The following is a 24,053-nucleotide window of genomic DNA, read 5'->3' as shown; positions in this document are numbered from 1 at the left end:
GTTACTAAAGAAAGTAAGAAGTCTGAAGAGGAAAGGAAGCAAACAAGCTAAAAAGCTAAACAAGCTAAGGAAGTCAAAAAAACAAATTCACGGAACTCGTAGGCGATAGGCTGAATGATTAAAGTCGAAGCGGGGGAATCAATATTATCAAAACATCGCCAATGGCTCAAAAACAATGTAGTTTCTCCATTGTGGTGAAAGTTGATATTGTGTATGTTTTTTTTTTTTTTTTTTTTTTTTTTTTTTTTGTCAAGATCATTTCTCTTTGTCCGTGTTGACTATTCATCCAGCACATGTTTACTTCGCGGGGCTTCTTCAAACCATCTTCACTTTCAATTTTGGTGTTCCTTGGGGTGATAACTGTATAATTTTGCAATACTTCGCAAACTGGCACGCCACTCGGCTTTGCAGGGATGCGAGTCAGGCTGCTAGAACATAGACAATCAAGCTCCAGAATCACGTGTGAAATTTGTGCTGGTTCTGACAGCTGAGACTTAATGTTACCCGGTGGATGAAAAATTATGCTGTCACACCAATCCTCGCTGCCTTGGCCTTGGTCAGTCACCGACTTCTGAAACACAAATTTACTATAGTATATATATTTAATTACTCACGTTTCGATCAGAAATCAAGTCGTTGTAGTATAGTGGTAAGTATTCCCGCCTGTCACGCGGGTGACCCGGGTTCGATCCCCGGCAGCGGCGATTTTAAATTTTTCTTCCTCGGCACACGACCACCGAATACCATCTACGGTAAAACTGAATGCTTTGAACGATTCACATCTTTTTCAGGATTTTCTGACAAACTTTTTTGTAGTCGATCAATTTTTATTTTTAACTCCTCTGGATGAAATGAAATAATTTTGTCTATTAGATTTAAAATGTTTGAGAAATAAAGAGTCATGTCAAACTCATAGTGTAAATTGGTAGTTATCAAGATTTCTAGTTACCAACATTAGATCTCACAATCATCAAATCAGTAAAAAGTTGAATGTGTTATAACAATTCTAGATTTAAAAAATTATGGTTTCAACATATACATAAGCCAAGCATAAGGCTCAGTGTAGATGTCACTCCATATGCCTGGGGAAAACACAACTATAATGTGTCATGTGTCCAATGTAGCCTAACCACAGTTTAAAACTACTAAAAATGTGCGAAGGAAGCAATGCAGACATTGTCACTACCCAGCTAAAGGATTGGCATGTATCGTCACCCGGTTTAAGCGAATTTCTGCAAGAGGCTTATCACCTGCTCCTGTCGGTGTCTGCAAAAATTTAACCAAGTCATGAATCGGGTTATAAAGTTGATTCCTACAAAGAAATCAGGTGAGCAATCGCAGCTTGAGAAGACGGTGGAGAATCACGTTGACCTAGAATTCGATGTACTAGTTTGATTAGCAAGTAGTTGATAGTTTGGAAATTGGCAGTACCTTTTCCATCACGTCCAGGACTTCAAATCCGTGAATAACACGACCAAAGATCGTGTAGAGTCCATTAAGGTGAGGCTGCTTTCCGTAGGTCATAAAGAACTGACTTCCATTTGTATTCGGTCCACTGTTGGCCATCGACAGAACACCTCTGGCATTATGCTGAAACCAAAAACCCGACAACTATTATTTGAACCTAGGCCACGATCAAGATAAGTCTGATCCTAAACCCTGAACCGAACCCATTTCAAATTTAATGCTGTTAAGAATTATGTAATAGCAGCAACAAAAACTCTAAGATATATCTATAATTACGGAGAGTAATGACCGCATAAAAGCTGAATGTAACGAATGATAGCAGAAGCTAAACGTATACTGAAGTTCAACATCAAAACATTTCAGATAGAAGAGTTCGAAGAGAAGACCACTCTGAGATTCTGCGAAACTTGTTAACAGTTAGCAACGTTGATGAGGTGCAGAGAATCTCTGATATCCCATACATTGTATACCCTAATACTCTCCTAAACATATGTTACTTTGATTTTGCGGTTGTAATTTCTCTTATTGAATAGCATACTCACTTTCAAAGATTCACGGATTTCATCGTTAAACTTGCGTCCCCATATGCTGGTGCCGCCTCGCCCGGTTCCAGTGGGATCTCCACCTTGAATCATAAAACCCTTGATGTTCCTGTGAAAGATTGTGCCATCGTAATATCCACTGGCACAGAGCGCAAGAAAATTCTGCCAACACGAAGATGATGTTCACAATACACAACAATAAACGCATAAGAACCAGAGCAATGAATCATGATACATCATGTAAATTCCAAGACTCCTCTTGCTACGACTGTTCTACTGTCAGTATCACAGGGTTGCCGAACAAAAGAGCTAGTAAAGACATTTCGCGGCTCAAAAATAAGATATCAATTCTGGTTCCTGACTATACACGTTCACGACTTCAGGTCGAAATGAATAATCAGTTTAGAAAACGAAGGAAATCTAATGTAACGTTTTGAAAATTGTCAAGGAATACCATCATGATCAATACCGGAATATTCACGCTCCCGTTGAACACATCAACGCGCAGAAGTCTATTCACGTCTATGTCGTGAAGGTTGCGAGCAGGGGACACACACAAGAGTAAAACTAAAACGAAATCAAGGGTCAGCGCCCATACCTCAGCAGCCTTAGGAACTTCATCACATAAAATTTCGCACTTGATTTCCCCCACGTTCGTATGCAATGTCACCGACTGAGATTCACCAAAACCCAATCACGAATCAGTACGAGAGAAATCCTACTCAGAACTACAGAAATAATCCTCGAATGACAATTACACGGTATGATGCTCACCATGATGAGTAGAATTTTTTCTCAATTCTGCACCCTGAGATTGCTAGATTTGGGACTTCAGACACCCAATTCCAAAGTCTAATTGATACAGTTACAATTACGAACAGATATAACAGGAAAAAGATAAACTGTCAATGTGTGGAGTATGGTCGAAACGTCCGGACTTCAGAAAAAAAAGCTGCACACGGACCTAGGAACAGCATATCGTATCAATTTCCGAGACTACGTTTACTAAATTAGGGTTAGGGTTTAGGGTCGACGAAGGTCGAAGAATGCTTTTTAAATGTCTCGTTGATCAGTTGCAGGTGGGGGGTTGTACTTGGGAGGCTTCGTTTGCCGTCAGGGTGGTTAGAAGGTTCATTTGCTTTAATTTACGCTTTTTGTACTATTTAGTTGTAGGCAATTGCTACACGTTCAGCCCTTTACGTGCTTCGATAGTTTTCAGGGGGCCGCATCCTGTTAACCATCTCATTAATTATTCTAGAGAACCACGGTCTAGGCATTTCAGAGTAATTTTTGTCGAATTTAGATGCCATCAACAGGCGACAGATGTGAGATTGAGAGCCTTTTCCTTTTCCATCACTGACAATGTCGTCGTCTGTTTCCACTATTTCCACTATCTCCAGCACTTCCTTGGTATTTTCTCCACGAGAAAAGTCTTGGGCTGTGGCATCAGACAAGCAAATATGTAGAAGCGAGCTTTCCATGCCATCAATCCAATTCAAACATCCCATCAAGGTTTCCTGTTCCGGTGTAGAGGCCACATTATCATCCTCACGGTCAATTTCCAGTTGTCCAGCCTCATGGACAGCGGATTCTAGTGCTGGAAGAAGAAATTTCGCAGTAGTCAGTAGGCAGCGATACTTTCGTGCGAGCCGTGCGACTGGAATGGCAGTCGAGGAGGCTATATCTGATGACAGTATGGCCCAGTTTGTGGACGTTGCGCACAAGCTCGCGGATGCTGCGCGAGTAATAACCTTGAAATATTTTAGGGCCAAGTTCCAGATCATCGACAAGTCTGACTCGAGTAAGTACACCCTGAAAGCTTTTTGTTTCTGAAGATCGCTGCATTTGAAGTAGGAGACTAAGTAGAGCACTTGGATGGTCGCAGGCCCTGTTACAATTGCTGATAGGAGCGCGGAGCTGGCAATGCGTGAGCTTTTGGCTGAACAATGCCCATCTCATTCTATGTAAGAAATTCTTACAATCATTTTCCGTCTACTCTTAGGACATGGGTTTTGCAATTTCTTTCTGAAAGACAGCTAGTCATGCTTCTGCACGCTCACACGAAGAATCCTATGCAGATACGGAGAGGAATGGGGCTTGACAATTCCTGAAGGAGGTTCGGATTATGTTTGGGTTTTGGATCCTATCGATGGCACAAAGAGCTTCATTACTGGTAAGTTCTTGTTACTGATGTCGTGCAATTCATTATGCTGTGTGGAGAGGCGTGCTCTTACAGTTTGTGCTTGGAATTAGTCAACACTTCGGAATTATATAAGGAATGGAACGTACACGCTGATTTCACCATTGTTATTTGCGACGATATTCATACTTTCTCGATAACGTTTGAAACGGAAGCATCACTTCTACAGTTTGATTATGCAAAACATCTTGGTTTGATGCATCGCGGCAGTATTTTGCTCAAACTAACGGTTGAAATATTGGTTTGGAAGAACTTTGTCCTAAGCTTACTCTCAAGAACTGTTTCCAATGCAGGGAAGCCAGTCTTCGGTACACTCATTGCTTTGTTGTATAATGGCGTTCCAGTAAGATTCAATCTTGTTAGATCTTTTTATTGTCTTTCTCTCAATCTCAATAAAAGCTCAAAGTCCATCTCTGAGAACATTTTTCTGCAATAGCGAAGGAAGCATACATTGACGCGTCGAAGACTCATCTCGTATATATATATATATATATATATATACATATATAAATAAATTGTTTCAGTTAACATCGGTAATCAGTGATTTTCAGGTCCTTGGCGTCATTGATCAGCCGGTTCTGCAGGAGCGGTGGTTAGGAATTCAGGGGAAAGTTACAACTCTGAATGGAGTTGAGATTCAAACACGTTTAACTGCATCTCTTAAGGATTCCTACTTGTATGCATTATATCCAACTGTTACTGCTCTGTGCTATTGTGATCTTTAGCTTTCTTTCCCCTTTCCGTGCGGAATGCACTGGCATCTTGTGCAATTGTTGTTGCTTACCGGCACTCTTCTCTTCGTGGGTTTTTGTCTACACTCACATACTCTTTACATGATTCATTTGCAATTTTCAATCACCTTTTCATTTGAGCAGTCGTTGTTGATGTGGAGTCAGGTATACAACTAGTCCTCACCTATTTGCCGGAGATGCAGAAGCAGCCTTCATTCGAGTCCGAAATGAGGTAATGCATCCTGTCCGCACCAATACAGCTACCTTGCATGAGCACGGCTTTCGTTGGAAGACGCTTATCCTTCTCCTCACGTCGTTGGCAGGTGAAGGTACCTCTTTATGGCTGTGACTGCTACGCCTATGGACTTTTGGCAGCCGGCCATGTCGATCTAGTAGTTGAGTCTGGACTAAAGGTACGCATGAAATCACGGCTCTATTGGTGGCATCTAGTTTTGAGAAGCATTCATCATTTACCGTTCTCCAAATTTGGAACTACCTTTCAACTTGTGATTGTTTGTGCTTTTGCATGACAGCCATACGATTATCTAGCTTTAGTTCCAGTAGTGGAGGGAGCAGGGGGTGTAATCACCAACTGGAATGGGGAAAAACTTCGCTGGCTACCTGAAATGGGTACGTGGTCTGCTATTGTCTTGACATGTAGAGTTGGATAGAAGTTGCCCTCTTGAAAGAACTTCCATTTTTTGTACAGAAAAGCTTTCCTCTACTGTGTTTGATGGCATAGCATTCGTTTCTGGTATATGATAGTGTCTTTGCCTAATTCTTGAATACTGCCTAAGGTATGTTTCTGTTGTGATGTAGGTGAGGTTGGGATAGAAATTATCGCAGCTGGAAATGCTAGCGTTCATGGAGCGGCCCTTCAGGCACTTGCCGGGAATGGACCTAGCACCACCAGCTAGAAATTCCCCCAAGCATTGTTGAATGAACTCTAAGTGGTTTGTCAATAATGGGAATTGACTGATTTCCAAGAGTAAAATGCTTGTGGTGATATGTGCCTGGATATATCTCTTTCATGTAACATCAAAACATTTTTTTAATTCCAATCTTATTGGTCATTATTTTTTACTTTTTTCTGTTTTTTGGCGGGTACTGTACTTAAGTTCGTACACTACGCTTGACTTCTGAAGCAGATTTAGCAATTTCTTTGTAAATTAACAAGATCAGGATTTTAATTAACTACTTGATCATTTAGTTTAATTAGATCTTACCTACTTAGGACAACCAAGTTTTGAACATGGTGAAACTCGTTAAAGATTGGAAAACAGTGATAGCTAACTGGTACATATCGTTTTACAAAACAATTAAGATAATGTAAGTAAATTCATATTTTTTGTATATCTTTGATTAGACGCTTCCACCATAAACAATACAAAACTGTAAATACTTAAAAAAAATTGGAAAAATAAAGTAAAATTTTCAAAATTTTATTCTTGACAAAATGTTTTGAAGACTCACTTCAGAGGTCTACAATTTATATATGTGCTTATAGAATAAAGTGCAGTTTACTTTTTATACAAAAAAATCGCATAAAATTGTTCAAAAATTAAATTAGACACCCTCTAGACAAGGTTAGAAATGTTTCTAATTACATATATATGTATATAAATGAATATATATATATATATATATATATATCAAAACAATATTTGTGAATATTGAGGGCAATAGAATCACGTACAAGGAATTTTGACTTAATTCTAATGGTTTTACTTCAATTAATAATAAACTAATCACAAATACATTCGTCTTCATTCGAACTTGATTTTATTTCATATATTAGGTCCAAAATAATTCAAATATGTATAATATTAATGTTGCAATAATTTTATTGATATTAGCACAAGAATGGGATATTGTATCAAATGCAATGACTGTACTGTCTCCAAAGTATAACTATAGCATGTTTCCACATAATTATATCAATGCAAAAATTTACATTTGTTACTGTTTTTCTGTTGAAACAAATATGTGATGGTAATAATAAGGTGTTGTGTTACATTAATTTGATAATCTTGCATGTATATTATTATAATAGGTCTTGCTTTATTACAAGATTATAACTGAATAATGTACAATGTTGATAAGCATGAGTTAGTATCATTTTGACATCAATTGTATGCAATATTCTTATCTGAATGTTCAAGAGATAAAATGGTATTAACATTCTTTTATGTAAATTTCAAATTATCAGTAACTACAGATACAACAGTTTGTGCCTGATGCATTAAGACCTGATAGATAGTACTGAAATCTTGACACAAATTAAAAACCACAACCATTTCTATAAATTTTACAGAAGAAATGTTTCTCTGTACTGATGTGGTTCTTTTGAACCAAAGCAAATCAATTGCTCAGTAAAGCGAATAATCAATTGCGTGAAAGGCTTGATTTCATCTTCAAGACCCATAGCAGGAGAGTCACATTCAAATCAATCTGTACTTTGACCCTCGCACATGTGCTAATATTAATGTGCAATAAACTCTCCTTTATGAAAAGAACATAGCTTCTTTTGTTCAAAAATAGCTGCTTACTGTTACATACATGAATAGGTCAATTCAACAGCAACAGTTTTTGGTGGCATCATTTTATCACAGCTTCCTGCAAGTAAATTCTACAATCTAGTTTTGACCACGATTCCATGATATTCATGTAGGTATGTAACAGTACAATTCGGAGGTGAATTCTGATCTTCTTTTGTATCAAAAGAATGTACTTAGTTGGTAACTTACAGTCGGTTTGGTGGTAGACAACTAATCCATGTTGGAACCTTTGGCAGTTACCAATTAGAGAATTTATTGTTAGTAGAATCCAATTACACTAACGTAGACGTGAAGACGACGAAGTCTGTCTCACACCGCCGATGTTGTTGCTACTGTCACAAATCAAACATTCTGCTATTCACGGATTTCAGTTACTCCCCATAATCCAAATGGAAAACTACGAAGAATGTAAAGTTGACAAAGCCGTCGGATTGTTCACTGGATTCTCCCCAGGTTCGAAATCTTGTATACACTGGATCTATTTCAGGGTACTGGCGATGCAATACTCAGCATGGGCAAGCAAGATCCTATTGTTAAGACTATAGGTGCCTTCCTTTCTTCGTATGCTCTTTGGCGAGTCCTGAAGTAACTTGGCACCCTTAACTAGAGTCTGCTTGAATGAGGTAGGTATGTCTACGTGTGAACGTGTGATTTTGCAGAAATCTTCACTACAGCGTCCATCTCACGCAGTTTGAAGGCATTCACAACATACAGGACAAAAATTTCTCCATAAGTGCAACCATCAAATCCGCAAGAAAATCGACCAGCGTTTAAACCAAATTACATATGGGAACCTCCATGAATAAGAGAAAAGATTATTTGATTGAATAAATATAGAATTGAGACACAAGCAAGATAAATTTGTGTATCGAGATAGTTGAATCGGCATCGCCCCCAACGTACCTGCACAAGAACGTCTCATGGTCACGCCATTTTAGCAGGCAGTCCCACATCAGCTTGGCCAGCTCAGGATGGACATAGTAACCATTAAAATACTTTCAGTCAAAACTAGAAGATATATATTTTTAAATATGCCCAATGACTTAGCAACGTTACAACATATAATCAAGAAAGTTTCATGTGGTTGTCTAATTGGGTACCGACATATATTTTGAATAGAATCTTGCTGAATTCTCTGCTATCGATTAATGTACATCTTTCAAATACTTCACAAACTACTGATGTAGTTGAAATGAGTTTTGAGCACATGAAGAGGCACATATATATATATATATATATATATATATATTTATTAAAAAACCCACATTAGCGGAATAACTTTACCGAGTTTTTGTTTTTAAAGTGCAAGATCGAGTCAACTAAGAAAATTGTCATCACGTCATCTTGTAAAAAATTGAGATAAGTTCAATAGGTTCCTTTTCTGATGGAGATAAACATTTCATAGTTTATCATACTCTTAGAAATTAATAATCCACAGATCCGTGTGGTTACAGACATGATTAGGATCCAATATTTTGGCCCAAGACACGAATCAGCGTTCATAGAGTTCACAAATGTTTGGACAGTAGATTCGAGGATGCATAACTTAGGTTCATGACCATTCACCGACACGGAAGTAAAACTTCACACCACCAAAACTGCTATTAAATCTCTGTTTCAGGAGGTCAAGTTCTCAAGTGTTTAAGAAAAAGAGGTGCACCGAAATTAGATGTCATCATCCTGATCCCACATCTGCTGTTCATCATACCACCAGGTCTTCACAGTGCAATCATGCGAACAGCTGCATACCCACATGAATCGTCAAAAATCTTAATTGGGAACGGCACGTTTGGTCTACCTACCATGAGCCTAAAATGCCCTGAACTCGCGACATTCTAAGTAAAATATAGAATAGAATTACCTCACGAGAAGACTTTGATGAGCATTCCAGACAGCTCGGTAGGCAATATCAGTGTGGCTCTCAGGGCTGTGACTGCCTAGCCTCTGAAGTATCTCCCCCGTTGCTGTATCCCAAATGTATACAAAGCCATCCTAACACACAAAATGCAAGACATAGACTAGTTTAGAGTCCATAAGCTTCAACAAATTTGCGGAGATTCATAGCATCATATAAAATAAGATGGAACGCTATACAAAATTTGCAATATTATTTACCAGGAGTTGCGATTGAAATTAAGTGTGAACCAGGAACTACATATTTTACAATAACCAGGAATAATTATTCACTTCAAGCGATACGAGTTTTTGGAAAGTACCTCAGAACCGCCAACAACCAGAGACTCATCAGGTCCAAAACTTGCCCGCACGAAGTTTTTACTCGTATTTTGATGACCCTTGAACCTTCTGATAGGTCGTGCCTGTTAACGTAGCCACATATTGAAATCATCCGGTTGCAAGCTTAGCTTAAATTACCTACAATTTCTTTTTGTCTGATGTTACCAAGAATAGCAACTGAAGGACATTTTCACCCCACTGCAAATGATAGCTCCTGCAGCACGAGTAGGACTGCCTGAATTCATCCAAGCGCACAAGAGCAGAGAAAACGATACAAGAAAACCAACAAATACATGGCAGTAAGAAAACTAACCAGTCGCACATCCCAAAGCCGATTGGAGTTATCCTTGGACCCGCTCAAGAGGAAACTACCAGCCTTGTTCATTTCAACTGATGTTACCTCTGTAGCCAGAAATACATGGACATAATTATTGGAATGAGATTACCTAGTCTCACACACGAATACTTCAATCTACGTCTGAGGGAAAGAATGTCAGAAACTGCATACCTCCCAAATGAGAGCTGTAAGTCTTCACACAGACTCCACTCACTAGATCCCAAAACTTGAGTGTGCTATCCTTTGACCTGACATCACAAAGAGTGAAGACTCGTATAAATTTTGTACCTAGCATACTAAGAATATGGCAAATTTTTGTCTGCTAGTTATTGTACTTGAAAAAGTCGTCATGTGTGTAGATCAATATCACTCACCCACTAATGACGAGGTTCCCCAAAGGATTAAAAATAACACGAGAGACAGATGATTTGTGTCCACTGAATGTGCGCAACAATACACCAGTCCGAGCATCCCACAGCTTCACAGTCTTGTCATATCCACCTGTCACTACGTAATTCTGTGTAGACCATGCATCATCAGATTTTTAATGCCTTTTCGTCAATTTAACAAATGCATTAAGAAGTTGAGATATATGGACAAGCACTTCTGGCAACAGTGATGAAGCGTACATTGGATTGATGGTACTTGACACTGTAGACGTCACCCTCGTGACCAGCCAGAGTTGCTGAGCATGGGGTTTTGTTTGAACCTCGCAAGTTCCAAAACTGCAGGAGGACATTCTAGTGTTAGCACACAATTTCCTCATCAACCATGAGGTGACCCTGGAGATTCACATATGGAAGCATGACTTGTACCTTAACAGTAGAATCACCAGATGCACTTGCAATAAAGTCACCACTACTACTCGAAGTTACATCCCAAATTCGGGATGTATGACCTCCTCCACTACCAAGCTCTCCGTCACCCAAAACTCGTACGCATCGACCATCTTCGACGTCCCATACTCTCAAAGTATTGTCACTGCATGTCCAATTACTACAAGTCATGACCATCTCACAACTTACCACTGATATGGTACATGGTACATCCACTGGCGTAACGTCGGGGTGTTTAATGAGTACATGATGGACAAATTTGCAGTCATGTCATTGAAATGTGGATGAATGCACCTTGAGCCTGAAACAATTTGTGTGCCCTCTTCTCCAACAAATTCCACACACCTGCCCCATCAAACAAATCAAATACCATAGATACCGCCTCAACAAGTCAGTTTTCAAGTTATACCAGGGCAAAGAGCATGAAATCGGAACGGAAAAAAATGGAATGGAGTAAATAATTGACGTACTTGACATTGCTACGATGACCACGAAATGTGGTCTTGTGCGCATTGGGAAGAACAAAGCATGAATAATCCTCCAGCAATCTGCCAGAACCAGTGCACCCTTATGAATGCTGCCGCCCACAATCCCCTGCCCCTGCCCATCATCAAATCTCATTCTTTTCCATCAAAATCTCCAGGGAAGGGGCAAGGGTGCGTCATCCAAGTGAAGTTTGCATTTTTACTTGTTTTCCCGTATGATATAGCCCGGACTACGTAGGGATAGAAGTGGAAGGTAGAACCATGGAAGTATCAGTGTCCGGGTTCTTTCTTCTGACCCAATTCTCCATATCAATAGTTCAATACGCACGTTAACAGGTCCTTAAATATTTAACATAGCATCTCTCTTCTCCAGAAAATGAACCAGAATTGAAGACTATGATGCGTAGCATTCGGTGGAGGCAAGGACAGGACATAAAGCACTTGTACGCATGCCTAATAACAAAATGTTCGAAAGATCCAAACTAAAACGAACAAAACATGCAAAAGGTGAAAAACAATATTCATAAAGGAAAGGGAATTTACGTGGGAACGCTAGGCACAACTTTTGGATGGTATCTACTGAACTCAATTTGGTAACGCACTGCCTGTTTCAGCAAATGTAGCAGCCTCTGTGGTTGCACTTCATGCCTTGCAACTGTTTCATAACATCAAAAGTATGTTGCTTATAAAGTTTCAAAATGTAAGATAAATGCTACTACATTATAAGGTTGTTTTGAAAAACACACCTGCAATATCGTTATTTTCAATCTCTAGCATAGAAGAAAACTGATCCACGAGTTTTTCTCTGCACAGGATGCATAAATAAAATAGGATATAATCTCTGCAGCCTGTCACTCAACTGTGTTCAGCACACACGTCTCTTTCGATAATCCGGAATAATATACTCCAGACCAAAAAGTGTTTTAAGAACCCAGAAATTTAGATATTGACTGCTGTAACACATCTGTAACTTGCACAACTTCGAGAGGAATAAAAAGTCATTAGGAGGCATTCAACGAATTATAGGTACCGGGAACTCGCAACACCCTCCCAAGTCTTGAAAAAAGCTGCATCCTGGATGGATTTGCAGGTCAGGAGGTAGCACAAGTCCTTAAACTCGTTGTGCAAACTTCCCATTTGCTCCAACGGCTTTAACTTCTTGGTTAATAATGCAAAGGCCTGCATCAAACGTGAAAATACAAGAATAAGAGGAACACTCAGAAGAAGAATTCCACCTAGGCGCAACTTTCTCCATAATTCCAGGCCGTAAAGCAGACTGAACAAAAGACAAAAAGAATCACATTGTTATGATTATGTGACAAAAATACTTCCCTTTAATAAGTTGTGAAATCTGAGGGCTAGGAACTGCAAGTGTACCTTCTGATACTCCAGCTGCTCAATCAGCTCGAGGTACTGCTGCTTGTAGACAGCATAAATAAAGTGTTTGTGATCTTTCAAAGGAGTCTTTTGCACCAACTTCTCCATCTCAACCCATTCGCCATCTACGCAAAATTGTTGAATCAAGCATTATACAACAAACCTCCACCTTCCTCGCTTCAAAACAACCTGTATTTCAATTACATGTGCGAGGAGGGCAAACATACCTAAAATAGCCGCCTTGATACGCTTGAAATGTGATCGGTTGCGCAAACTTTCGGCGAAGCGCACACTCGTTTCGTCCTGTATGGTCATGATAGACGCAACGTAACCCTCATCCTGAAGATACTGGACTATCATTCGGATGACATCCTGCATTCACACGTCCTTGTCATAATTCGTAACAATTACACAGTAGCCCAGGGGGTATAACCGAAATAAATTTTGCATAATCACCTCCTTTATCTTGGGGTCGTCGTGATCGAAAATTGCGTTGTCGTTGCCGATTGTACGACGTGGTGGCCCTGCATACACTGCAGCTCTTGCCTTCTCCGTAAGGTCCACATTGTCGTTCTCATTCGCATCCTGTCTGGAACCAGAAAGGAAAACGATAATGGATTGTTTAAGCATAAAACGCAGACGAGAGAAAAACCACCCAACAAGAAGTTAACTCAAAGGTGGGAAAAATGGGGATAGCATGTGTGTGTGCGAAAATACCGTAGGCTGTTTTCAAGGCTGCAAAACTCAGAATCAAATAATCGCACAAAACTATTCATTCCACGCTAGAGGATATAAATCCGATGCAAAACTAGAGGTGTAATGGCCGGGTCAATGCTGACGGCTCTTTCCAACTTTGAAATGCATTAGAAACACAATTCCACATTGTGCGAAATAAAATGCCAACTCCAGCATCCGAAAACGCTTCACAAGCAAGAAAGGGCAGATTGGGATGTAGAGTGCACCTGGAGGTAGAGGTCGACGAAGAAGTCGAACTCAACGACAGAAGCTGAATCTCCGATAACAGAGCTGAATCTGCCATTCTTCTCACCCTTCCGCAGCTCACTCGACGATCAATCTCATGAAGTCATCGTCTCCTCGAGTTCTAATCTCTTTGTAGCCGTGACCCAATCCACAAACTCAACTTAAATCTTAACCCTAATCAGCACCACTTAAAATTTCGGACACCCTCAAATTGCTGCATCAGAGCCCCCCCCCCAATACACAATAAAAACCCTGTTAGCAAGCCCAGCTCCGTCAAATCTGAACCTCAAACTCACCCAACACAAAACCCGATTCACATGGTCATCAGGAAGCCTGGAAGATCTATGAAACTCCCAACGATTCTCCGAACCTCCAAAACAGAGTCCAGTGTTTGTTATTTCCTTCGATTCCCATACCCTTCCGATATCTTTCCATCCTCCGTCCTTTTTAATCAGTCAGCCGGAAACATTCTTCATGCTTTGGAGCTGCCCGTTGAATTCGTTCATGAATTAGAAAGTGGTAATGGTTCATGTTTATTCCTCTGTGTTGTCAAGTGACCCTACTCTTTCGTTGCAACGTAAAACCATCACAAGGAATGATTACATCGAAAGTAACAGTGAACGTTAGTGGATTCTTGAGTTGGGTTGGGTTGAGTTGGGTTGAGTTGGGTTGGGTTGAGTTGAGTTGGGTTGAGTTGAATTGGGTTGGGTTGAGTTGAGTTGGGTTGAGTTGGGTTGGGTTGAGTTGAGTTGGGTTGGATTGAGTTGGGTTAAGTTTGATTGAGTTGAGTTGAGTTGGGTTGAGTTGAGTTGAGTTGGGTTGGGTTGAGTTGAGTTGGGTTGGGTTGACTTGAGTTGGATTGGGTTGAGTTGAGTTGAGTTGGGTTGGGTTGAGTTGAGTTGGGTTGGGTTGAGTTGAGTTGGATTGGGTAGAGTTGAGTTGAGTTGGGTTGGGTTGAGTTGAGTTGGGTTGGGTTGCGTTGAGTTGGGTTGGGTTGGGTTGAGTTGAGTTGGGTTGGGTTGAGTTGAGTTGAGTTGGGTTGGGTTGAGTTGAGTTGGGTTGGGTTGAGTTGAGTTGAGTTGAGTTGGGTTGGGTTGAGTTGAGTTGGGTTGGGTTGGGTTGAGTTGAGTTGAGTTAGGTTGGGTTGAGTTGAGTTGGGTTGGATTGGATTGAGTTGGGTTGGATTGGATTGAGTTGAGTTGAGTTGGATTGAGTTGAGTTGAGTTGGGTTGGGTTGAGTTGAGTTGGGTTGGGTTGAGTTGAGTTGAATTGGGTTGGGTTGAGTTGAGTTGAGTTGGGTTGAGTTGAGTTGAGTTGGGTTGAGTTGAGTTGAGTTGAGTTGGGTTGGGTTGAGTTGAGTTGGGTTGGGTTGAGTTGAGTTGAGTAGGATTGGGTTGAGTTAAGTTGGGTTGGGTTGAGTTGAGTTGAGTTGGATTGGGTTGAGTTGAGTTGGATTGGGTTGAGTTGAGTTGGGTTGGGTTGAGTTGAGTTAGGTTGGGTTGAGTTGAGTTGAGTTGGGTTGGGTTGAGTTGTGTTGGGTTGAGTTGAGTTGGGTTGGGTTGAGTTGAGTTGAGTTGGGTTGGGTTGAGTTGAGTTAGGTTGGGTTGAGTTGAGTAGGGTTGGGTTGAGTTGAGTTGAGTTGGGTTGAGTTGAGTTGGGTTGGGTTGAGTTGAGTTGGGTTGGGTTGAGTTGAATTGGGTTGGGTTGAGTTGGGTTGGGTTGGGTTGAGTAGAGTTGGATTAGGTTGAGTTGAGTTGGGTTGGGTTGATTTGAGTTGGGTTGGGTTGAGTTGAGTTGGTTTGGGTTGAGTTGAGTTAGGTTGTGTTGAGTTGAGTTGGGTTGGGTTGGGTTGAGTTGAGTTGAGTTGGGTTGTGTTGAGTTGAGTTGAGTTGGGTTGGGTTGAGTTTAGTCGGGTTGGGTTGGGTTGAGTTGAGTTGGGTTGGGTTGAGTTGAGTTGGGTTGAGTTGGGTTGAGTTGGGTTAGCTTGGGTTGAGTTGAGTTGAGTTGGGTTGGGTTGAGTTGAGTTGGGTTGAGTTGAGTTGAGTTGGGTTGGATTGAGTTGAGTTTTGTTGGGTTGGGTTGAGTTCAGTTGAGTTGGGTTGGGTTGAGTTGAGTTGGGTTTTGTTGAGTTGAGTTGAGTTGGGTTAGGTTGAGTTGAGTTGGGTTGGGTTGAGTTGAGTTAAGTTGGGTTGGGTTGAGTTGAGTTGGGTTGGGTTGAGTTGAGTTGAGTTGAGTTGAGTTGGATTGGGTTGAGTTGAGTTGGGTTGGGTTGAGTTGAGTTGGGTTGGGTTGGGTTGAGTTGAGTTGGGTTGGGTTGAGTTGAGTTGGGTTGGGTTGGGTTGAGTTGAGTTGAGTTGGGTTGAGTTGAGTTGAGTTGGGTTGGATTGAGTTGAGTTGTGTTGGGTTGGGTTGAGTTCAGTTGAGTTGGGTTGGGTTGAGTTGAGTTGGGTTGCGTTGAGTTGGGTTGGGTTGGGTTGAGTTGAGTTGGATTAGGTTGAGTTGAGTTGGGTTGGGTTGATTTGAGTTGGGTTGGGTTGAGTTGAGTTGAGTTGGGTTGGCTTGAGTTGAGTTGGGTTGGATTGGGTTGAGTTGAGTTGGGTTGGGTTGAGTTGAGTTGAGTTGAGTTGGGTTGGGTTGACTTGAGTTGGGTTGGGTTGAGTTGAGTTGAGTTGGGTTGGGTTGAGTTGAGTTGGGTTGGGTTGAGTTCAGTTGGGTTGGGTTGGGTTGAGTTGAGTTGAATTGGGTTGAGTTGAGTTGAATTGGGTTGAGTTGAGTTGAATTGGGTTGAGTTGAGTTGAGTTGGATTGGATTGAGTTGAGTTGATTTGGATTGAGTTGAGTTGAGTTGGGTTGGGTTGAGTTGAGTTGGGTTGGGTTGAGTTGAGTTGAGTTGGGTTGGGTTGAGTTGAGTTGGGTTGGGTTGAGTTGAGTTGAGTTGGGTTGAGTTGAGTTGAGTTGGGTTGGGTTGAGTTGACTTGAGTTGGGTTGGGTTGAGTTGAGTTGGATTGGGTTGGGTTGAGTTGAGTTGGGTTGGGTTGAGTTGAGTTGAGTTGGATTAGGTTCAGTTGAGTTGGGTTGGGTTGTGTTGAGTTGGATTGGGATGAGTTGAGTTGAGTTGAGTTGAGTTGAGTTGGGTTGGGTTGAGTTGAGTTGGGTTGGGTTGGGTTGAGTTGAGTTGAGTTGGGTTGGGTTGAGTTGAGTTTGGTTGGGTTGAATTGAGTTGAGTTGGGTTGGATTGAGTTGAGTTGAGTTGGGTTGGGTTGAATTGAGTTGAGTTGGGTTGGATTGAGTTGAGTTGGGTTGGGTTGAGTTGAGTTAGGTTGGGTTGAGTTGAGTTGAGCTGGGTTGAGTTGAAATGAGTTGGGTTGGGTTGAGTTGGGTTAGCTTGGGTTGAGTTGAGTTGAGTTGGGTTGGGTTGAGTTGAGTTGGGTTGGGTTGAGTTGAGTTGAGTTGGGTTGGCTTGAGTTGAGTTGGGTTGGATTGGGTTGAGTTGAGTTAGGTTGGGTTGAGTTGAGTTGAGTTGAGTTGGGTTGGGTTGACTTGAGTTGGGTTGGGTTGAGTTGAGTTGAGTTGGGTTGGGTTGAGTTGAGTTGGGTTGGGTTGAGTTGAGTTGGGTTGGGTTGGGTTGAGTTGAGTTGAATTGGATTGGGTTGAGTTGAGTTGGGTTGGATTGACTTGAGTTGGATTGGGTTGAGTTGAGTTGAGTTGGGTTGGGTTGAGTTGAGTTGGGTTGGGTTGAATTGAGTTGGGTTGGGTTGAGTTGAGTTGGGTTGGGTTGGGTTGAGTTGAGTTGGGTTGGGTTGGGTTGAGTTGAGTCGAGTTGGGTTGAGTTGAGTTGAGTTGGGTTGGATTGAGTTGAGTTGGGTTGGATTGAGTTGAGTTGTGTTGGGTTGGGTTGAGTTCAGTTGAGTTGGGTTGGGTTGAGTTGAGTTGGGTTGGGTTGAGTTGAGTTGAGTTTGATTGGATTGAGTTGAGTTGGGTTGGGTTGAGTTGAGTTGAGTTGGGTTGGGTTGAGTTGGGTTGAGTTGAGTTGAGTTGGATTGGGTTGAGTTGAGTTGGGTTGGGTTGAGTTGGGTTGGGTTGAGTTGAGTTGAGTTGGGTTGGGTTGAGTTGAGTTGGGTTGGGTTGAGTTGAATTGAGTTGGGTTGGGTTGGGTTGAGTTGGGTTGGGTTGAGTTGAGTTGGGTTGAGTTGAGTTGAGTTGAGTTGGGTTGAGTTCTTTTAAAGATTGGAGAGGAAAAAGTGATAAGCTGAACAAGCTAAAATTCATATCAACATCGGACCATGAAAATGATAATTGATAATTGTAGGTCTGTAATTTTTTTTGGGTTTAATCTCTGAGAATTCGGCTCTAAAAACAGTTTGCTGATATTGGAATGTCACCCTGGACGGATTGCCGAATGTCCACGAAAAACGACATTTCAGAAACAATGAATGAAGTGGAATGCAGATGAATGAAATACGATGAGCCCTTCCTGGCATGGCCTCTCTTCAAAATCACTTCACCGGATGCCCTGATGGAATGTCTGAGGGAGTTCGGATTTTGCAGTCGAAGAGTCCGCTTGGCCTCACCGTTGAGGTTGATTTCTGGAGTTAGCGATAACTGGGTCACTGAAGGATATAATTGGGTGCGTCCTTAGGGAATGTTATCGATTTCTGGACATCATTTGGCAAGTTTGGACTTCTGTTTTGTTACTCCGTGAAGACGGAAGGAGACGGTTTCTAAAGCCGAGGAGCGTTTTGTGGTTTGATCGGTGAACTCATTAACTAAATGAATCATTGCAATGAGTCTTAGATGAACGACTCACAGGTAGGGGGTCAGAATGGAACCTTTGTTTCTGAATTTTGCTGCGTATGAATTGGCTTTTGAGTGATTGAAGAGTGTAGATATTACACACTGCATTTTCTTTCTTCTTCTTCTGCTTCTTCTTCTTTTTATTTAGTTATTTATTTGTGTATTCTCGTAAGTTCTACCCTCAAGTTAATGTAGGGAACCAATTACTCCTTGATCGTGATATCTTCATTTTGTGTGCTAGACAGTGCTGGATACATTCGTGCGTGGATTTTAGGGTTTATGATTGAGGTAGCCTCCGCAGCATCAGATATGCAGATACCAGTGAAGTGCAGCTGTGGCGAATGCAAGGAGTGGGGAATGGTGGAGCTGCAAGGTTCTCTGGAGATTCAACACTCAACTAGTCTTCACAATCTCACCATTGGTTCTCTCTGCCGCACTTCCACGGTACACCATAACTCAGTTGAATCTTTGTTCTTGTAAGTTGTTACGTTTCAACCAAATATAAGCCTGATGAAGACGCTTTTTCCAGTTATCTTTGCAGTGGAAAGTTTTAATATGCTTTCATTGCCTTTTTCTTATTGAGCAACCGGCACGTTTAAAATCTTAAGCATGAAGATGAAAATTAATTGAGATTATTGATGACACGAGTTTGAGTCCCCCCGCAAACCTCCTGAGACTGGGCTGCACCTACATCGGGGGTGAAGAATTGCTCTTTTTACAAAACAATGTCATTACTGTGTTATTAGTTTCATTGACTACATTTGGGATGTAAATGAATAAGACAATGTGTGTGTGGTCTCCAGAGTACATACAAACTCGTTATCGGCTATCATGAACTCGAAGGGACAAAAGTGACTTTGAAAAAGCCTCTAGTGATTTTGAAAAAGGTGAAGGCACCCGATGCCATGGATACTGATCCCGTAAGTAGCAGTGATCCAAGCCTGTCGACATCTACTCCGGTGGAGATGCATGTAGTTGGTATCATCCGACACAAACTTCTCTTCAAGAGCAGGCCTAAGGCTCTTATCTCAAGTAAGTTGACTTTAATTATTTGTGTTTGCTCCTTGTACAAGATATCGTCGATTTATTGTAATACCAGCATGTCCAGTCATTCAAATATTAGTTCTAGTTTCAGGGCAGCCACGAACTTCTGTGTGTATGTGTGTGTGTGTGTGTGTGTGTGTGTTTTTTTTTCTTTCTTTTTTCTTTTCTGTAACTGTTAATACTTCTTCTAGTCCGCAAGCTTACAATGTATTCACCAAGTCCACATAGAATGATGTTCCCAAAGTTTCTTAGTCGTGGAATTTATTGTGGATTTCTTGCAGAACAAGAGGTGAAACCAAAGAAGCAGCGTGAGTTACCTAGCCTAAAATTGGAATCCAGTAGGGAGCTACTGGATCCAAGTTGATCATCTGAGACGGCGTCAACTTGTGCTGTCATCAGCTCTGATGTTGGCAGCAATCTTCGCAATTGATTCCCAACAAAGAAATCCTTCGTTCTATCGTGCACTCTGATACATCCATGAAGTAACAAAAAAAGGAAAAAGAAAACTGATAAAACAACAAGTTGATAAATTAAAAATCACAAATAAAAAAAAATACAGGATCTTAGTTGATTTACTCATTTAGCACAGTTAGCACATTAAGCTTTAATATTGCTAGTAGTGTCAATGTGCATTTGCAAAGGATTCCTCTTAAATGCACTTGTGCTGCATACATCATTTCAAGTATGCACTTCACTAAGCACAAGATTGCCATACGCTTTTGAAAAAAAACGTTGAGGTCTGTAACATACAAATTGCTATGACTAAAAATCATGTCTCTTTCTGTTATTAATTTTATGATAGACCATGATTTATGTGTCAAACCCTTTTGCGATTCAATCTTACTGCTGTCACAAGTAGTTCTATAGTTAGTTCTTTGAAGAAGTACGAAAACCTTATGTTTATATGATTTACATCAATGAAAGGTAAAATTCTACATATTACCTCATTGTTGTAAACAAAGTAATAACAATGTGCAAACCCAAAGCACAAATTCATTTCAGGATATTATTTTTTAAAAATAAATTAAATGAATAGTTCCGTCTTGAAGGTGTAAGCTATCGATTTCATGAGTATTCTTCAGCAAGCAGAACCTTGTTTTGAGTACATTGATAATTTTACCACCTTATAATTAGTTGGGAAAACTTTGTGCCAATTTAAAATTATTCCAACTACCTATTGCTAAATTACATATATACATATATATAGAGAGATGTATATGTATATATATATATATATAAACATACACATGTGCCTTCCTAAATGCAGATTTAGGTTTCTTATTGTAAACCTTAGGTAATTCATACTTCAAAACATGTGATTTGTTTGATAAAAAAAAGGCACATTTTAGTTTATCAGCATTTATTTGTGTGCCGAGTAAGAATTTAATCAAACAACTAATATTTGGTGTGTGAGTAAGTTCATTTGCATTACAAAGTCCAAAAAATCACTAATCAACTTTTTTAAAAAAACAGATTATTGAACCATTCTTAAATTTATTTTGTCCTTACAAATTGCAATAAAAAGTAAACGTGTCAGTAATAGATGTTTCATTCTATCCATCATCTTACCCAAGTGTTGAAATTTTTTACATTTAACTTTTAGCTTAGCTTAAGCATAAAAATGAAGTGCAAAAGAAATTGTGATACATAAAGGAATAAAATGAATCAATTAATTGTCAATGGCTCATGGAGTAACTTTGGTTATTGTGATTTGAAAGAATATCTGTAAGATGGGCTTTGAACCAGCATTGCTGCTTATAATAAAGGTTTCAGATCTTAATAAATTTTTGAAAAAAAAAAAAAAAAAAAAACCCCTTTGAAGTATGAATTACCTAAGGTTTACAATACTTGAAATTAAAGTCAAGGAAAATTTGAAACCAAAAATAATAGGTGAATTTAAAGTGGTTTCAAAAGTTTAGAGATAGATTAGAAAAAACACAAAAAGAATAAAACTACAAAGCAAGAGATAAAATTTAATACATTTCTAACCTTAAAATTGTGTAAAATCTTAAATTTAATAAACAATTATATAGTTTTTAAAAGTAATATTTCCTTACATTTATATGCAAATGTTATTCAAAAAAGATAGTATCAAAATGTGTGCTGATAAAAGAAAGAAAGAAATTATTTGTTGCTTTAAAATTAACCTTTATTCTTTTTATTAATTTCCTTGATTACAAGAGTATTATTGTATAAGTAAAGATTGTATGCATAAAAACCATCATTAAGTATGTAATCAAAAATTAAATAAGAATGCATGACAAATACACTCCTACAGAACTCTAAGCCTTTACTTGACAAGAATGTCAAGTCAAAGGGGCTCTTCCACATAAATCCCTCAAATCTTAGTTGGTACTAACAAAATTAACTAACATAAAATAATAAGTGGATGAAAATCTATTAATTTAAAATAGAGTATATCTATCAAACGTGGTTTGGTATGTAATGCCATGTCATATGACAATTATTATATAAATAAAAATCATTATATACAATAGATTAAATTTTAGAAACTTTTATCAAGAATGCAATAAAAAACGCAAATAAAAATGTATAACAAACATGGTATTAAGTAATTTCTTAGTTGATTAGGAGTCCTACCAATTAGTTAGGACTATAATACATATGTCTCAAGGATATGAATCTCAAAGAATAAAAATTTCAATACACTCTTATATCACTCAAAAAGACTAAAAAATCACTCAAAGATGGTAATATATTGAACTAGAATGGCTATTGCCAAAAAAAACAAGACTACAAAGTCTTGAAACAAGACTACAGATTAGTTTGGTATTGGCAAGAGTAAAAAAAATCTTTATTCTTGCTTCTATATATGCTATCTAATTAAGAGCTAAGTGACAACATTCTATAGGACCTCCAACACGTGTCTAATTTGCAAGACATGTGTTTTAAATTATTAGACAAGTTTCTTATATATGCACCACATTATTAGCTTGTACTACAAGTTAACTACACGTGCAAGACATAGTTAATTTTTTAATCAAATTTCTAATCTATCAATAAATTATAAATATATACAAAGTCAAATATGTGTCTATGAAGCTTCTAAGAAGCTTGCCATCAAGATAATATCAAATCTACCTATATTTATCTTCTATGTAGCACTTCTTATTTATATAAATATATATGTTCGTGATAATATGTAATCAAAAATAAATAACATAGTGATGGTGTTTCAAAAATTCTACACAACCAAGCTAATGTTGTAGTATAGAGACTATCAAAACATGTGATAATCCTAAATGAAGAACTTATCAATTCTTATTAACAAATGGAATGTTGCTAGAAGACTTTCTATAGCAAGAACAATTCTAATCTCATGAAAGAAGAGTTAAAAGAAGTGGTGTGAATTATGTTATATGCCACTTATATTAAAATTAGTCACACAATAATGTAATAGCAATTTTTTTTCTTACTACATATAAAATAAAAGATACTATTTGACACAAGTCTAGTTAAAGATGTATAGAATCATCAATAGGAAGATGAGAAGGAATACTATTTCTTAAATGCTTCCAATAGTCTAGGCTTTTAAGCAATTAAATGATACTAAACATCACATCCTTCCTACAAAGAATTGTATGAGCTTTCTTTGATATTTGGTATTATAAACTTGATCAACAAGTTAGCCACGTGTCACACATTGTTGTGTTGTAGTTTGACTATCATGTGAAAATAATGTATATATATATATTTAATATACAACTTATTATATAATGTGATAAGAGCCATGTTATTAGATTTTAGTTAATTATAAAATATAGTTAGATTAATACTTTAAAGTAGTTAGTTTAAAATAGCTATTATTGAGGTTGATTTTATATTGATAATAGTTTTATATATTTAGAGCCACCTTTATTAGATATTGGCGACTCTTGAAATCTTGTTTGTTTCTTTTATTTGGTGTTTAGGGCATATATTATACAAAACTTATTAGAAAAAAGATTAGAAAAGGATTTTTTGTATAAAAAAGAGTAATCAGGCCAACCATATAAATAAATGGAGATAGATGATAAAAATCTCTATTCTTATTGGCCAAAATTCATATCTAATGGACTTCAAGGAAGCTACTTGAGGCCTTATTAAAGATTAGAATTATTTATTTGAGACTATTTGAACTTGTAAGGCTAGGATTAAATTTTTTAGATATTTGACTATGGTTATGGTGCAAATTTTGTGTAATTTGAAGTTTTTATGAAGGAGATATAGGTACTCAAAGTTAAGGTAATGGTTTTGTACCTATTATCATTCTTTTGGACATAACGTATGCATATAAGAAATAATGAAGGATTGGCAATAAGAATTGGTGAGAGGATTTTTTTGGCTATACTTTTTATATATTATTTGATGAATTAAAAGCTGAAATAAAAGAGATGTAGGAAGTTGAAGTTAGCACTTATAATCTAAAAATAGTAAGTAATCTAATTTACTAGTGGTTATATTTTA

At 38.7% G+C, this 24,053-nt stretch overlaps 4 protein-coding genes and 1 non-coding gene across 8 annotated transcripts; 3 read left to right on the top strand and 2 right to left on the bottom strand.

The window, feature by feature from the left end:
- The first annotated feature begins 632 nt into the window (after nt 1-632).
- On the top strand, nt 633-704 carry TRNAD-GUC (transfer RNA aspartic acid (anticodon GUC)). Its single transcript has one exon. It is a non-coding gene; the product is annotated as a tRNA-Asp (tRNA).
- A 287-nt stretch (nt 705-991) lies between these two features.
- Nucleotides 992-3,030, bottom strand: LOC112291814 (peptidyl-prolyl cis-trans isomerase CYP18-1). The gene is made up of 5 exons (XM_024539720.3): nt 2,784-3,030; nt 2,608-2,682; nt 2,010-2,171; nt 1,432-1,590; nt 992-1,266 (listed from the first exon to the last, which is right to left on the bottom strand). The coding sequence occupies exons 1-5, from the start codon at nt 2,784-2,786 to the stop codon at nt 1,183-1,185; spliced, it is 483 nt and encodes a 160-aa protein (XP_024395488.1). The 5' UTR covers nt 2,787-3,030; the 3' UTR covers nt 992-1,182.
- A 75-nt stretch (nt 3,031-3,105) lies between these two features.
- Nucleotides 3,106-6,023, top strand: LOC112291813 (bifunctional phosphatase IMPL2, chloroplastic). Its single transcript, XM_024539719.2, has 9 exons — nt 3,106-3,810; nt 3,895-3,973; nt 4,088-4,182; nt 4,503-4,552; nt 4,761-4,885; nt 5,106-5,172; nt 5,264-5,353; nt 5,474-5,570; nt 5,760-6,023. The coding sequence occupies exons 1-9, from the start codon at nt 3,372-3,374 to the stop codon at nt 5,855-5,857; spliced, it is 1,140 nt and encodes a 379-aa protein (XP_024395487.1). The 5' UTR covers nt 3,106-3,371; the 3' UTR covers nt 5,858-6,023.
- Nucleotides 6,024-8,301: 2,278 nt separating this feature from the next.
- On the bottom strand, nt 8,302-14,232 carry LOC112290937 (uncharacterized). Of its 3 annotated transcripts, none has more exons than XM_024537784.3 (18): nt 13,731-14,102; nt 13,225-13,357; nt 12,996-13,140; nt 12,769-12,893; nt 12,422-12,570; nt 12,138-12,196; nt 11,935-12,046; nt 11,377-11,454; nt 11,201-11,251; nt 10,886-11,051; nt 10,700-10,795; nt 10,445-10,587; nt 10,242-10,318; nt 10,047-10,135; nt 9,715-9,816; nt 9,360-9,490; nt 9,159-9,239; nt 8,302-8,401 (listed from the first exon to the last, which is right to left on the bottom strand). In XM_024537784.3, the coding sequence occupies exons 1-17, from the start codon at nt 13,805-13,807 to the stop codon at nt 9,164-9,166; spliced, it is 1,809 nt and encodes a 602-aa protein (XP_024393552.1). In that variant the 5' UTR covers nt 13,808-14,102; the 3' UTR covers nt 8,302-8,401; nt 9,159-9,163. The 3 variants fall into 3 exon arrangements, with proteins under 3 accessions (XP_024393552.1, XP_090111752.1, XP_024393551.1); XM_090255626.1 differs by lacking the exon at nt 8,302-8,401 and adding an exon at nt 14,120-14,232 and having other exon boundaries at nt 8,859-9,239; nt 13,731-13,963; XM_024537783.3 differs by lacking the exon at nt 8,302-8,401 and having other exon boundaries at nt 8,859-9,239; nt 13,731-14,105.
- Nucleotides 14,233-17,846: 3,614 nt separating this feature from the next.
- On the top strand, nt 17,847-20,430 carry LOC112291124 (uncharacterized). Of its 2 annotated transcripts, none has more exons than XM_024538169.3 (4): nt 17,847-18,557; nt 18,788-18,986; nt 19,346-19,574; nt 19,868-20,430. In XM_024538169.3, exons 2-4 carry the CDS (start codon nt 18,822-18,824, stop codon nt 19,948-19,950), a joined length of 477 nt encoding a protein of 158 aa, XP_024393937.1. In that variant the 5' UTR covers nt 17,847-18,557; nt 18,788-18,821; the 3' UTR covers nt 19,951-20,430. The 2 variants fall into 2 exon arrangements, with proteins under 2 accessions (XP_024393937.1, XP_024393938.1); XM_024538170.3 differs by having other exon boundaries at nt 18,259-18,557; nt 18,784-18,986.
- The last annotated feature ends 3,623 nt before the right edge of the window (nt 20,431-24,053 follow it).

This window comes from Physcomitrium patens, chromosome 14 (genome assembly GCF_059467195.1).
Source record: "Physcomitrium patens ecotype Gransden chromosome 14, ASM5946719v1, whole genome shotgun sequence".
NCBI lineage: Eukaryota > Viridiplantae > Streptophyta > Bryopsida > Funariales > Funariaceae > Physcomitrium > Physcomitrium patens.
Note: the sequence above shows the minus strand (reverse complement) of the source record. Positions and strands in the feature narration are given on the sequence as shown.

Excerpts from the sequence above, each read along its gene's own strand:
- LOC112291813 (XM_024539719.2), top strand. The coding sequence starts at position 3,372 with ATGTCGTCGTCTGTTTCCACTATTTCCACTATCTCCAGCACTTCCTTG. Across the intron at positions 3,974-4,087 it reads CAATGCCCATCTCATTCTAT|ATACGGAGAGGAATGGGGCT; the intron begins GTAAGAAATTCT and ends AATCCTATGCAG. Across the intron at positions 4,886-5,105 it reads TCTCTTAAGGATTCCTACTT|GTATACAACTAGTCCTCACC; the intron begins GTATGCATTATA and ends ATGTGGAGTCAG.
- LOC112291124 (XM_024538169.3), top strand. The coding sequence starts at position 18,822 with ATGATTGAGGTAGCCTCCGCAGCATCAGATATGCAGATACCAGTGAAG. Across the intron at positions 18,987-19,345 it reads CTCTCTGCCGCACTTCCACG|AGTACATACAAACTCGTTAT; the intron begins GTACACCATAAC and ends TGTGGTCTCCAG. Across the intron at positions 19,575-19,867 it reads GCCTAAGGCTCTTATCTCAA|AACAAGAGGTGAAACCAAAG; the intron begins GTAAGTTGACTT and ends GATTTCTTGCAG.
- LOC112291814 (XM_024539720.3), bottom strand. Across the intron at positions 1,591-2,009 it reads AAATCCGTGAATCTTTGAAA|CATAATGCCAGAGGTGTTCT; the intron begins GTGAGTATGCTA and ends TTTTGGTTTCAG. Across the intron at positions 1,267-1,431 it reads TCCTGGACGTGATGGAAAAG|ACACCGACAGGAGCAGGTGA; the intron begins GTACTGCCAATT and ends AAATTTTTGCAG.
- LOC112290937 (XM_090255626.1), bottom strand. The coding sequence starts at position 13,807 with ATGGCAGATTCAGCTCTGTTATCGGAGATTCAGCTTCTGTCGTTGAGT. Across the intron at positions 12,047-12,137 it reads TGAAAATAACGATATTGCAG|TTGCAAGGCATGAAGTGCAA; the intron begins GTGTGTTTTTCA and ends GTTATGAAACAG. Across the intron at positions 11,052-11,200 it reads CAAATTGTTTCAGGCTCAAG|TGACAATACTTTGAGAGTAT; the intron begins GTGCATTCATCC and ends TTGGACATGCAG.